At 38.0% G+C, this 13,749-nt stretch overlaps 1 protein-coding gene across 4 annotated transcripts in view; it reads right to left on the bottom strand.

Moving 5' to 3' along the window:
- The window catches only part of ZNF148 (zinc finger protein 148), a 36,653-nt gene that overhangs the window by 8,184 nt on the left and 14,720 nt on the right, over positions 1-13,749 (bottom strand). For 2 of the 4 annotated variants that reach the window (XM_027902649.1, XM_027902648.1), the window contains exons 2-5: positions 6,521-6,866; positions 5,177-5,302; positions 1,981-2,104; positions 1,220-1,303 (exon numbers count right to left, since the gene is read on the bottom strand). In XM_027902649.1, coding sequence (XP_027758450.1) covers positions 1,220-1,303; positions 1,981-2,104; positions 5,177-5,302; positions 6,521-6,850 — 664 coding nt within the window. In that variant the 5' untranslated portion in view covers positions 6,851-6,866. The remainder of the gene's footprint in view (positions 1-1,219; positions 1,304-1,980; positions 2,105-5,176; positions 5,303-6,520; positions 6,867-13,749) is intronic. The other 2 variants (XM_027902650.1, XM_027902651.1) reach the window with 2 other exon arrangements.

Genomic DNA, 13,749 nt, shown 5'->3' with positions numbered 1-13,749 from the left:
TTTTTTTTTTTTTTTTTTTTTTTTTTTTTTTTTTTTTGAGGTGGGGGGATAGATAGATGGAAGAGAGTGAATGAGCATTCTTTTCAAGAATAGTAATAGTAGCTACACAAAGTGGAGGCAGCATGGTTCACCAATTCACAGCCAGAGGAAAGACTAGGAGCAGAACAAAGACACTGGACAGAAGAATGGAAGACTCTTCTGCGGCTGACTGGCTGAAGGAAACCTACTTAGTCTGGACTCATGGCAACCTAGGATACAAAAATCCCATAAACAACAGGGCATTTGTGCATGTAACTCCCTGTACACTGCTCTGAAAATTCATTTTGCAGAGTTTTTTCTCCCTCTCAACCCTTACACATGCACACACTGCACTGCGTGTTAGTAGCTTTCATATCTATTTAAATGCTACAGCCAAGATACACTGTGCACATTCACCAGCTCTGCTTTTCTGAAAAAGAGGCTGAGAAATTGGCATCCAGTCCAAAAGGGACCATATTAGAAAATATTTAAAGAGGGATTGAAAGGCCATGCACCAAAATGCCAAAAACCCAATGAAACCAAACCTGTTAAAGAATGTGGTTCTGTGTGGTGCAACAAGATAGAAAAATAAACATGAATAAACTTTGACTCTCTTTGGTTTAAAACTTCGGGCCTTATTTGACCTATACTGTGTATTTTTAAACTAAAGCTCTTCTTTTTAGAACAGTTCTGAATTAAACCTAAAAGAAAGAGCAGGTGAAAAAAAAAAGCTGATACTAATACCTTTCGGGTTAGGCATTTTGGCCATTTTAGTCCTGGCACTTTTCCATCAAATTCCAAAACAAACAAACAAACAAACAAACAAACAAATAAATCTATGGAAATGGAATTTGGAAGTCCCCGTTGTCTGAATTAACTTGATACAACAAAAAATAGAACTGCTTAACAAACCTTGACTTTTATGAATGCACAAACTTCAGGATTTGCTGCTCTGGGGCTATTTATGGAAAACTACTTTCAGATTTGCATACTAGAGTTCATACTCACTTTACAGCCAAAAGGAAAGTGGAGCAAGTTGAAAGTACAAAACTAATTTCTTTTTTAAAGTTTTATAACATGTATTAAGTTAAAACAAATCACAACAGGGTTTTAGGCTGCATATTCATTACCAGAAACCTTGCCTGAGTGGGGAAACAGTTTTTAAGCACGCCAGTAAAGATACTCAAGGCACTATACTCACCAGTATGAATCTTCTCATGCCTCTGTAGCAGGTACTTCTGTATGAAACGCATGTCGCACTGACTGCACTGAAATGGTTTTTCACCTTGAACAATATAATTCCACATCCATAAGTTAATAACTACACACTGTTGTTTCTGATAACTACTTTTGAGGAATATTAAAATGTCTATTAAAAAGACCAGCATCTGAGCGAATTCCAAAAATACTCTAATACCAAAAAAAACCATTAGCCTTACTAAGTATAGGAACTGCGGAGTTCTTTCCATGATCCTAAGAGTCACATTAAATCTAGCACGGAAGAGTGATCTGGAATAGCTGTAATTTCCTCATGAACAAGATCAATCACGATGCTGGCATAAGACTGCATTCAGGATACTGGCAAGCTATTATAATGGTAAGTACCTTTTTCACTTCTCCAAACCAGAGAGATACCTCATCAGGCAAATAAGCAGCCGGAGCACATTTTACAAAGGGGTCAATTTTGGCACTTAGGCTACAAGTCAACCCATTACTTTCTGATAAAGAAAGAAAAGAAACCTTGTAAACAGTTAGGTCTTCAGTTTATTAAACATATGTTGATTTTTTTTTTTTCTTTTTCTGGTATTCTTTTGACACTTTGGTGCATGGAATCTCTAAGCTTAGATGCCAATTTAGCTACACTTTTAAAACTGAAATTCGCATAGAGCTGAAAACATTTTTAACATAAGTAAACAACTCTTCATATAGTAGAAAAAAAACAAATTTGAAGTCAAGCAGTACCTGTATGAATGAAGACATGTCTCTGTAAATGGTAGTTGGTTCTAAAGGCAGCATTGCAATGCTCACAAACATGAGATTTGTGGGTTTTCAGACCAAGTGATCCATCCTCATTTATTGTAAGGATCTATTTTAAAAAGAGTAAAATTTGTTCTCACACTACCCTCTAAAGGTGTCTTATTAACTACAAAAAAAAAAACACATTAATTTTTGCGATGCAGAGAATTTAAATATTTCAGGTAAAACAATGCTAATTTCTACAAAGCTATGCGTTAAGCTTCTAGTACACATTTCCAATTGCAGTCCAATCCAACCTGTGTCTCGTTGTGTATTAAGTGATATTTCAACAGGACAGAGGCAAAAGCAGCTCATGGAAAATCAGCTTAAAGCTTCCCTAGACACAGCTGAGTCACTTTATACGCTACTGTTTACTTTGTCCGTCTGTTGGAAAGGATGCAAAGTAACCAAATCACCTCTGGGCACTAAACCATGGATAATCATATTTTAAAGCAAAAGTGAAAAGTTATATTCTTTTTTCAAATCACAACTCTAAATATTTGCTAAAAGGCATTAAAACTTAACCAGAATAGTCATATAAATTATCTACATCTACATAATACCAATAGAGGCAAAATTATATTTTAAAAAGCAAAGCCCCAAAGCCAAACAACCAAGAAAATAGTATTATTATTCTCCCCTTTCAGGTTTTTCACTCAATAAAGTATTGCTCACTCAATATACATATTAAAGCATCTCCTTGATGAATTCAACTTGCCACACTTAATTGCTTTGCTGTCAAACAAAGCCAATATTTTCATATAAAGTAAAAAAAAAATATACTTAAAAAATTGCACTATATCTATCTATTCAATAAAGCTAATCACAGGTTTTCTCTAATTTGTCAGAAAGGAAAAAAAAACCAACCCACCCCAAACCAAAACCCAGACTCTACTATCTCTGGCAAGAGAATAAGAAAACCAGTAAACAAATTACATTTCTAAAAGTCTTACTTAACTGGAAACAGAACTATAAGGAAAAGCTTAAGTAACTTAAATAAAACAGTTTAGTCCCTTGTTATTAGCAAAAACTGAAAGTCTGCTGGGGAAACACATCTTGCAATTTGATTAACTACGACATTTTAGGTTTTATGATAATGACAGTGATGAGAAAGAGAGAGTCAATAACTGAAACAGTAGCTCTGCAAATAGTAGCAAATACTGTAGGATCTACTTAATTTTAAATTCTGCTGCATCAAAACTCAGCGAGAGTGAAAGTCTCGGGCTAACAAATTCTTGTGCATTCACTCTGAAGGACAAGTACATTCATACGTTTGTAAGATTGGTATGTTACAGCTCCAGTCACAGATAGAGACAGTTGTAACAGCTCTGTTCTGTAACAACATACAGCTGATGAAACAGATTGGGTCTTTAAAACAAATTTAAATACATGTTATGAAATGCTTTTCATGTATTATGTTGGAATTTAAAAATAATTGTGCAGAAAATAACACTTAATGTCACAGTTACCCTAAACCTGGGCTCTTCTACTGCATCTATTCATTGTACCACATCTTAAATGAAGAAAGTTAACTTACTCAATGCAGCTTCCCTAATAAAAGCAACAAAAAAGCTCATGTGTGTGTGTGTGTGCGTGCGTGTGCGTACGTGTGTGCACGTGTGTGTGTGTGTGTGTGTGTGTGTGTGCGTGGAAGAGGAAAAAGGAGACAAGATTCATAGTAACTAATGACTTTTTATTTATCTGATTACTACGTTAATATAAGATAGAATTTTAAATGCTTCACTGTGTTAACTGACTTCCATTTGTCAAAGTTCCAGCTGCTGTTTGGAGGGAAAATCAACCCCATTACTCTGGAAATACTAAACTTAAACTGCAGTAGGCTCTCACCTATGTCGGTCCTCCAGCTTTTTTCTGCCTTTCTACTCTGACATGTCTGAAAGAGGGGAAGAGAGACTGAAAAACAACCTGCTTAACGATTCTCCTGATCATTGTTCAATCTTTTGTCATCTCAAAAGACTAAACCTGGCAGTTTGGGAGATAAAAAGGAAGCATGCAAGTACACGTCTGTAGAAAGAGGGACACACGCCTCTCCTACCTTGCCATGTTTCCATGGAAGTGATCTGTGGATGTACTCAACATAGATCTCCTTCTTCTATCAAAGGGAGAAGTGAGAAGAAAATGCACAGGATTTGGAACTTGCTTCCACACCCAATCTGAAGCAATTTCTCAACTTTCCAAGAATACTACAGGTGCAACCTTATTTGACAGTGCTTTGGGGAGGACTGTAGGGTCCTGCTCCAGGGCAACAAAAAGGTTTGGGAGATTTTCCTAGTGTTACAGTGAGTTTTCCTTCAATATACAATCAATTTGGGTTGATTTCTGAGTAGGCTTATTTTAATGCTGCTGTGTGATAACACATAACTGATTTCTGTCTATCAGAGCAGCCTGTATATGTTCTATTTTAAGTCTGAAGGTTAACACTGATTTGGGGAATTACTAGAAGATACAACACTGCTACCTCATGGGGTGAAATGATTCTGATTTTATCTGAAGTGCTTCTCAATAGAAGAAAATTGTTTTCAGACATACAGGGATACATACTCTTTATGAATGGATCTACAAAACAAATTTTGAAGTAACAAACCAGCAGCTATGGTAAGAATCTCTTGATATAAATAAATACATATATGAAGATGATTATGACCACAGGAATTTTCCCTACCAGTAAATTATTTTATATATATATTAGTAAACTTTTTAGAATTTTCAAAAGTACCATTTTAGATTTCTTTTTAAAAACTTTTCACAACTATGCATGAAGCATATAAAATTATCAGGCTCACAGAAAAGCACAACTATTATTAGATAGATACAGAGTAATGATTTATAAGTTGTCTACAAAGCTACTGACTCTTAATTTAAAAAAAAAATATTTGGAGAGAGAACTGCCTGGAGAGACAGATGTTAAAATATGTCAAGAGTTCATGTTGCTAAAAAGAGTTCAAAGAAAAACACTGTTATATCAGTTTTGTTTTGGGTCTCTGGTGAACTTCAGAACTGCATCTTTACTGAGCAAACAAACAATTTCCAGCCTAACTACTTCAAATGCTAATGAAATTAGTCATAGTCAACCAAATCTTCAGGTCCTTTTAATCTTGGTTTTGCCAAATCAATGTCTTACTTTTGCTGGTGAACGCTGTTTTCTTTTCTTCTTTTTCTGCAAATCTACTGGCTCTCGTATTTGTTTTTTGTCTCGTTTCTGTTGTTCAGATGCATCAGTAAAGGTAATTTCTTGCTTTACACTGATCTGTTAAGATACCAAGTGCCAGTTTCAGGTAAGGTTCTCACTACAGAAAAGCAATTTTTCAATTTTAGAAGATGACAAACTGCTGAAACAGAAAACCTTTTTCTAAGGGAATTATCTTCTGGCTTCATTCTTTCAGAAATTTAAGTGAAAGGAATAATATGTATCTTAAATAAAAAGGGCACAGTTAATTTCCTCAACGACATTTTGAAGTATCCTTTCATTCATCTCCCAAGGTCTTTTTTCCTGACCTTTGGTGATTTTGAGATCAGTTCTTAGGTTAAAATCACTTCCATCTGTAAAACCATTCAGTTTTTCATACCTATTTTACTTTAGTCCACGCTGTTGTCAATGCAAGGTTTAATGGAATAGTTTATTATATATTTAAGACAGAAGTATTTTTTCAGAAAAAAAAAAAAAAGACCAGTTCAAATGAAGTTTTTGGAAAAAAAAGAAAATCTTCCTCTAATGTGAACCTTAATAAAGACCATGATACTCTTACATTTTTCTAACACCTGAACCACCTGATCTGCAGCTAACAGAGTAGTGTTTTGACAGTGCTACCTTTCTGAAGGTTATTCTTCGTGTGTAAGGCTATCTACATTTATAGTCCTGGTAACTGTCCTTTATGTTTGAAGGGTAACAGTGATGATGTGCTGCATTACAGGCAGATGCTCTGTTTTCAAAAGGAAGTCATCTACATGCTCTCTGGGAAAGCCAAGGTATGCCTTCTATGAGATATCGTGGAGGGGCATATTTATGGTCATGTATGAAGTGTCACAGTCCAACCTGCAGTGTGAATGCAATTGCTAAGCGTCCACATACCTTAAAAACATACAAGATGCTTCCTAAAGCAAAAGCAACTAAACAGTACTATAAACAGCATAAACATATATACCTTTTAATAACACTATTTATTCTGGTTTGTAGTTACCCTTGAACATTGAATATACTTAAAGAAGCACATTTTAATGCATTAGTTCCATGGTAACAGCCTGCTTATAAAATATTTATAAAACAGATACTTAAAGATTATACTTAATTGGCAAAATTTATCCACAGCCAGAGGCAAGCGACATTTTCAGAAATAGCACCCGTTCATAAATATTTTGATAATCATAATCCAAACCAGCAATTAATAGATTCTTGCCAGAGTAGGATTAGACTACCAGATCAAGCTTCCTAGTAATTTCTCCAATATTTCACAAAGAAATTGCTTACAGGGACATTAACAGCATACTGCAGCCCTTGAGGAAGTCTATCTTGCGCATCCATTTCATCATCATTTTTTACCGTCTCCTCATGGACCATGAGTTCATCATGTGAAATCATCTCTTGCTGTCGAAGTTCACTTTCCTGTAACACTTCATCTGTTGCAAGAATTTCTTGGTGCGGCATAGTCCGATCTTGAAGCACTGCCTCTTGCCGTTCTCTCGATACTCCAGACTGGTCAGATACTGCACCCATCCCTACCATAGCCCTGGATGACTGCATTTGGTCTATGCCACCACATTTAAGAAATAATCCTCCCAGCTTGTCTTCAATGTTCATTCTTAAGTGCAATTACCTACAAAGAAAGTTTTAATAGTAAACAACTACAATTGGTGCACTTGCGTAAATTTTTTTACTTAAAAACATTTTATAAGAGCTCAAGTCAGCACTAAACATAAACACATGCACTCCTAAAATTGATACTGAATAAGAGCCAAACGTTGGTTATTTTGGTGTAACGTGGAAAAATCCTCCTTTCACACACATCTATGTGTACCCAATTGAACGCTTTCAAATAAAAGGTTTCAAACCAAAGTGCCCTCTGACTACTGGCAAAGTTCTGGTAATTAAACAATAGCTAATTCCTCCTTCTCATCCCTTAGAAAACTTTTTTTTTTTTCCTGTGTGCCCTTTTTACTCTATTCCCTTTTTCCATCTTGACTGTCTTTTACAAATGCCTCTTTCATTTTGGTTCTGTTCTCCCTATTTCCTTGACCCTTATGTGCCCTTTCACTGCTGCTACCCCAGGGCATATTGTAGCTGCTGGAACATCTTAATATCCACAAGTGAGAGAAAATTGGGCTGCATCAAAAGCAGAGTGGCCAGCAGGTTCAGGAAGGGGATACTCCACTCTCGAGACCCCATCTGGAATCCTCCATCCAGCTCTGGGGCCACAGAGAAGAAGGATGTGAAACTGCTGGAGTGAGTCCAGAGTGGACCATAGAGATGCTCAGAGGGCTGGAGCACCTCTGCTATGCTGACAGGCTCAGAGAGCTGGGGTTGTTCAGCCTGGAGAAGAGAAGGCTCTGGAGAGACCTTATTGCAGCCTTTCAATACTTAAAAGGGGGTTTATAAGATGGGGACAAATCTTTAAGCAGGGCCTGTTGCAATAAAACAACAGGTAACAGTTTTAAATGAAGAGATGGTCAACTTAGACTAGATATAAGGAAGAATATTTTTGCAATGAGGGTGCTGAAACACTGGCAGCAGTTGCACAGAGAGGTGATGGATGCCCCATCCAGAGAAACATTCAAGGGCCAGGTTGGATGGGGCTGAGCAACCTGATCTAGTTGAAGATGTCCCTGCTCATTGCAGGGGGTTGAACCAGGTGGTCTTTAAAAGTCCCTTCCAGCCCAAACCATTCTCTGATTCTATGAAAATGCAATTTTCTGGTTAAAGGTACATATCAAATAAAGACTACAGAGAGATCAGAACTGTTTGTAAAAAGGTGCTCTCTTTCACTCCCACTAAGCTGAAGCATTAGTCAGGAAATATAAATTCCAATCATGAAAAGCAATACCATTAAATTGACTTATGTTACACAGACAGATATAAAATCATAATATTCCAACAAGTGTCATGATGTTATTAATTGGTTTTTAACATAGAGTGGCAGGCTCTTGTGAAGCTGGAATTGGCAGTATCTTCTCATTCTACTAGTTATTCTATGTGCAAGATAGTTCTATAACCCTTCTCCTTGGCATACTGGATGTCCAGCCACAGCAGTCAGGCTCTTTCACCCAACTCCCCAGGCCCATAACTCCTACCATTCCATAGTGCCCTGGCCTGCTCCTTCAGCCACACGCACCAACAGACAGACAGAGAAGACATCATTCCTCCACTCCTCCATCTTCCCACAGCTGGAGGGCAAAGGCTACACATACAAAGGCTACAGCAGACACAGGACTGGGAGCAGAAGCACAGTGGAGCTGGACAACACACAACAGGCCCGGCCAAAGCACCAGGCAGGGATCTTGGGGAGTATTATGACAGAGTCAGCACTTTTGATTTTGATGCATTCAGAATTATGACACAGATGTGGTGTTGGTATATTGCTGCTCATCAGCTTCAAAATCCATCTCCCTTGAAGTACACCAAAGAGAAAGCCTCCATCTCCATTCAAGTCTTAAGTCAGAGGCTGTGCTGCTTTCCCTGCAGCTCCCAATGACTACTCATAACCAAAGAAATCAGATCTCTCTGCCTAAAACCACCAGGGCCATCACCCTGTAGAACTGCACCACTACAGCCCCCTGTCAACATGCAAAAAGACTCACTCAAACAAATGTACATCAAATCTATAAATTTCCATTTTCAGTTTAATCCATTTGATTCCCTTCTAAATTATTATCTTCACCAGAAAAATATTTTGAAAATTCTCAATGTATCTTACACATTTGTGAAGACTTGATACCAAAGTACACTGAGTTTACAAAATAGACTGTGGTTTCTCTTTAGATGAGATCCTACAGAACACGGTAGGAATGGAAGCCACCACCAGAAACAGCTGAAAAATCTTACATCTCTTTTCAAATATTTTTGTACTTTATTTTCAAATATTAGTACTGATTCTTAACCTTCTGAAAGTAAAACTAACTCAATTTCTTAAACTAAGAAAAAAAACCAACTCACCACACACTCCAACAAAGTAAAAAGCCCATTAGCACCATCTGATAGCAACTCACATCTTATAACTCGAAAGTGAAAGAACATTTGTCTCTATTCTTTATAGCGAAAGGTTCTAAACTTCTGAATAAATCAAAGAAAGGCTGACAGACAGGACGGTCTGACTTCTACGAGTTTCAAATAGTTAAGACGCTCACCAAAGAAAGAAGCTTTACAGTCAAATACTTCATTATTTTTAGTAAGCCTTGCTCTGCTGGAAGTCAGGAGGACAGACTCACCAAGCTAAATCTCTTTATATATGAAAATGTTATCAATATTTTTAATATTCTTCCTTCCGACATAAAAAGCCCATTTTAGGGACCAAAACCACCTATGACAGGAGAAGAACATGGGAAAATACTATTCAGAACATTTATGCTTGCAATTGGTCCTTTTTTTGTTCTCCTGCAATTCTAACATAAGGAAGTTTGAAATCATGCTCTTGATTTTCACAGTATCAGTCTTCAAATAAAGACAACAAGAATGCATTAAGAGTGCCCCGAATGAACTCAGGTGGTGCTGTGTTACAAGTTTACTTTCTAATTAATCCAGTTTAGAGTAAGAGAATGAGATTTCAGATGTCTTCCAGGGAAAATGCAGGTCTGGTATGCCACACAGCCACCTGCAGACATTATATAATCCATGAAGTATTTTTTGGAGGTAACTGGGAAACCATACTGATAGTTTCTCAGCAATAACGCAAACAAACAAACAAAACCTGGCACGGCACTAAGGCTGTATTTTTCCCACCAATGCAGATCTCCCAGAGAGATCTTGAAACAACAGCCTAAAAGAAGAAAATGAGGATGAATTTATTGTCTTATTGGTGTGGAATATCCTGTGCCAAGTAAGAAATGTGAGACAGAACTGAAGTTTTAAGAATCTGCCTCGCATGGAGCCATCACTTGATAAGAGATGGTGCAAAAGACCTAAGGTCGAGACTGATTTCTTTGGTAGAGCATTCTAAATATCTAGCTTGAAAGATAGACTCCAAGGAAAATAAACTGATACATCTGCTCATTTCAGCCTCCATCCCAAGTTAATCCATACTCAGGGTACATCTCACACAGACTGTCATTCACTATGCTTTTGTTCCACACTACAGAAATACCACAGCATAAGCTCACTGCAGATTCTCCAAAGGAATGACGTGGACAGGTACTAAAATACAAGAACTCAAGATGCTGAAACACATTCAAGGGAGAACAAACAGTATCAAGTATGAGAACATGGTGGCCCTAATCTGTCTGCCCGGGCCATTGACAAAAACAGCACAGAAGGTTGTTCCACATGGAGGATACTGCCACATCACTCTGAAATTAGGTATGAATTCCGGAAATCCTGGATGTAAAGCTACTTCCTGGCAGGAAGGTAGGCAGACAGAGAAGCTGAGTGTTTAACAGTGCAGAGGAGCCTGCTGCTCTCACCAACAGAGGCGGGGAGACTCGTGACATGCCGAACCCAAGGACAGCTGGCGGGATGCAGCAGCTGCCCAGAGGACAGGCCAGCTGCGTGCTGGTGTTTATTGGTCTTGCTGATTCTCTCAGTTGCAAAGGATATGGAAACAGTTTCTTTCTCACCCTGACTAGTAGGTTTAGCAGAGTCATGCAACTCTAAGCGCTCAAGTTGTTTTCCAGTCATGATCTTGAGTCATATCAGAAGTGGTGCAGTGAGTGCACTGCTTATTAAATCAGGCTTTCAAACATCTGGGTTTTCATAGAAAAATAACGAGAACTCATAGGGTTAGGCTATATATTCTAAATGACTAAACACAATGTAAGCTACACGACCGCTGCAGGTAATGTTTTAAAACAAAGAACCACAAACAAAAATAGGCTATTAATCCAAACAAGAAGCATCCCCATTGCAATTAATTCAGTAAAACACATGTAATTTGTCAACTGACACTTTTTGGCTCACATAAAAGGAATCCTATCATTTAAATTGAAGGTGAGGCGAAGTGTGCTTGGAAGAATGACAGTGTGATAAAGGATGTAAGTTAAAAGCATTCAGACAAGCTCACTTTAGCAAGCCTGCAAAGATTAAATACATATTTTAAGTGCAATATGCATCTGTGAAATAAAGATCAACTTACTTTGAGATTATCTCTAGGGAAGCTACAAAAATACAAACCACATACACACACATGCACATTTCTTGGCATAAGACATTGTTGTGTTTTCCATGGAATTTCAGAACTTCTATTAAGCCTAACCAAGTAATCTCACAATTTTTCTTTGAGTGCATATAGTTCCTCTATAAATTGACAGAAAAACAGCTGTCAACAAAACCTCCAAAGTATCCATTTGGCTTGTAGAGGTTCTCCAAGCCTTTACTCCAGGAAAAGCATCTCACAAGAGGTGTCTACAGGCAGAGTTTCCTGGATACACAAACGTTTTGGAGGGAAGAGAGGGGGAGGGGAAGGACTGCACAGAAAAGGTCTCATGGGACCCTCTCAGCACCTTCTCTTTTCACAGGGTGCTCCACAGCTGCTTGCAGAACATCCCCATCCAGCGAACCACATCGCTTCATTTCAGAAACCGCTGCTTCACCAAACCCTACGGCTGCACTCCAGAACTACTCATTTCAGTAACCCTGACATCAGTTTTTCCAAATACTGGTGCAGTAAGTCGGGGAACTAAGCACTAAAGACAGTATTCCCAATTAAAGAAACAACCATTTAAACAAAAACATACTAAATGAAAAGCATGACAACATTTCAATTCAGAATCAAAAATTACAACACCATCAAGAGAAAACTAATTGATTCAAAAAGTCTGCTCAGATGGTGGCTGCTACGAAGTAAAGCTGAACAGAGACCCTGAAGGAAAGTGGCAAAACTTTTTTGCCAGTGGAGTGCAACACATGGTCCAGCTCTTTTTCTCCACCTGGACTGATGGTGGGTAGGGGTTTATTCTGTCTTCTCCCTTCTTTTCTTAAGCAGGCAGTAAAGCATTGATGGAATGAGCAATTACCCAGAGATACAAACTGGGTTCACTTTAAAAATAAAATTCATATGTGCAGAAACGCATGAATTCTGTTAAGTTAGGATTCAAAAGACTATTTATGAGAGGTGAGAAAAAAATATGTTTTAAGAATTAAGAAAGAGGACAAAAGATAAAAATCATCTGCAGCTTAATATCTATTTGTGGAACAGAACTAATTTAATGGGTTTGCTTTGTTTTTTAAATAAGATGAACCTTTTTTATTTGTAAGCAATGTCCTGAAAAAGTCCTTGTTGTTTCAAGTCTTACACTTCTCTTTTTAAGTGTTAAAAAGCAGAATTTTTTACTTTCTACATCTGTATCCCACTCCACCTTCTTTCATATGTTATCTTCTCCCAACTTTTCCAAGGGAAAAAGGAATGAAAGAAGGTTGAGGGAAACAGGGAAAGAAGGTTGTTGAAATTTAATTATTCTTCTGGCTTAAACCTTAGCCCCTTCTGAAAGATTACAGCAAAGACTTGAGAGAGAAATAAGACTTCCACGTACAGCAATAAACTCCATTTGACCATATTTTCTAAGATACAACAACCCAAACACAATAGCCAGGATGTACAACAGCAATTCTAACTTGTCTTTAGCAACTTGATACTGTTCTGACAAAAACATCTACGTCCAAGTTTCCCTCAAAAAGCTGACACTGAGCTCAGTTCGAGGTATTACATGGTTTCAGTATAACCTTACACTGGAAGCAGCCCGATGACATTATTTCAGTTCCACATTTTGGGAGCTTTCACTGAAGGTAAGACAAGGCAACCTCCCTAATGAACAAATACCTGAAGCTACAGAACACGTACCTGAGTACATTCCTACCACATCCTTGCTTCCACAACAGCCTTTGGAAGAATGAGTGCACGCAGAGTCCAAACCACAAAATATATAAAGGTTACTAGTGCAAAATGCATATAGAACAAGCTTTTAAAAACACAGTCTGGGGAAACCCTCAGCTTCTTAGGGCTCAACTCTATGGTCATGCTACAATGATTTGTGCTAAACTGTAAACTTAAATGAATATAATGTCTATACAATCTATACAACTCCCTAAATGAATTCTTATTCTATCACAGAATTTAATTTTTTTCCTTCCCTATTTAGTGAAATTCACTTTGGAAAGGTTTATTCTGAATTTTTAAAAAAGCCAATCAGCATGTAATCAGAGCAGTTTACTGGCATGACTAGTAAAACCTTTCTGAATAGCCAAATTTCTGTAAAATCAACTACAACTGATAGGCCATTCCAATGGGACATTTGGTGTGTTTTCTTATTTACCCAACTCTCAATGACACAGCTGCAAGAAAATCTGAGGCATGGGCTACCTGCTCAAAGGGTAGTGCCCTGCACTTCTCCCCCGTCACACCTCCCTGCTGCCTCCTCCGGGCTGAGCACAGCGCTGTGCAACTGAGAAGGGAGCTGGGCAAACACACACCCACTGAAAAGCCACGAGGGTTTGTCTGGATCAGTGGGACCGAGCAGGTCAGGCTTACGGCACATCCACGGTGAAGAACCAGGGAGGAG

Source organism: Empidonax traillii, unplaced genomic scaffold (assembly GCF_003031625.1).
Source record: "Empidonax traillii isolate 1590-97213 ecotype Southwest subspecies unplaced genomic scaffold, ASM303162v1 scaffold900:size397343, whole genome shotgun sequence".
NCBI classification, from domain to species: Eukaryota; Metazoa; Chordata; class Aves; order Passeriformes; family Tyrannidae; genus Empidonax; species Empidonax traillii.
Note: the sequence above shows the minus strand (reverse complement) of the source record. Positions and strands in the feature narration are given on the sequence as shown.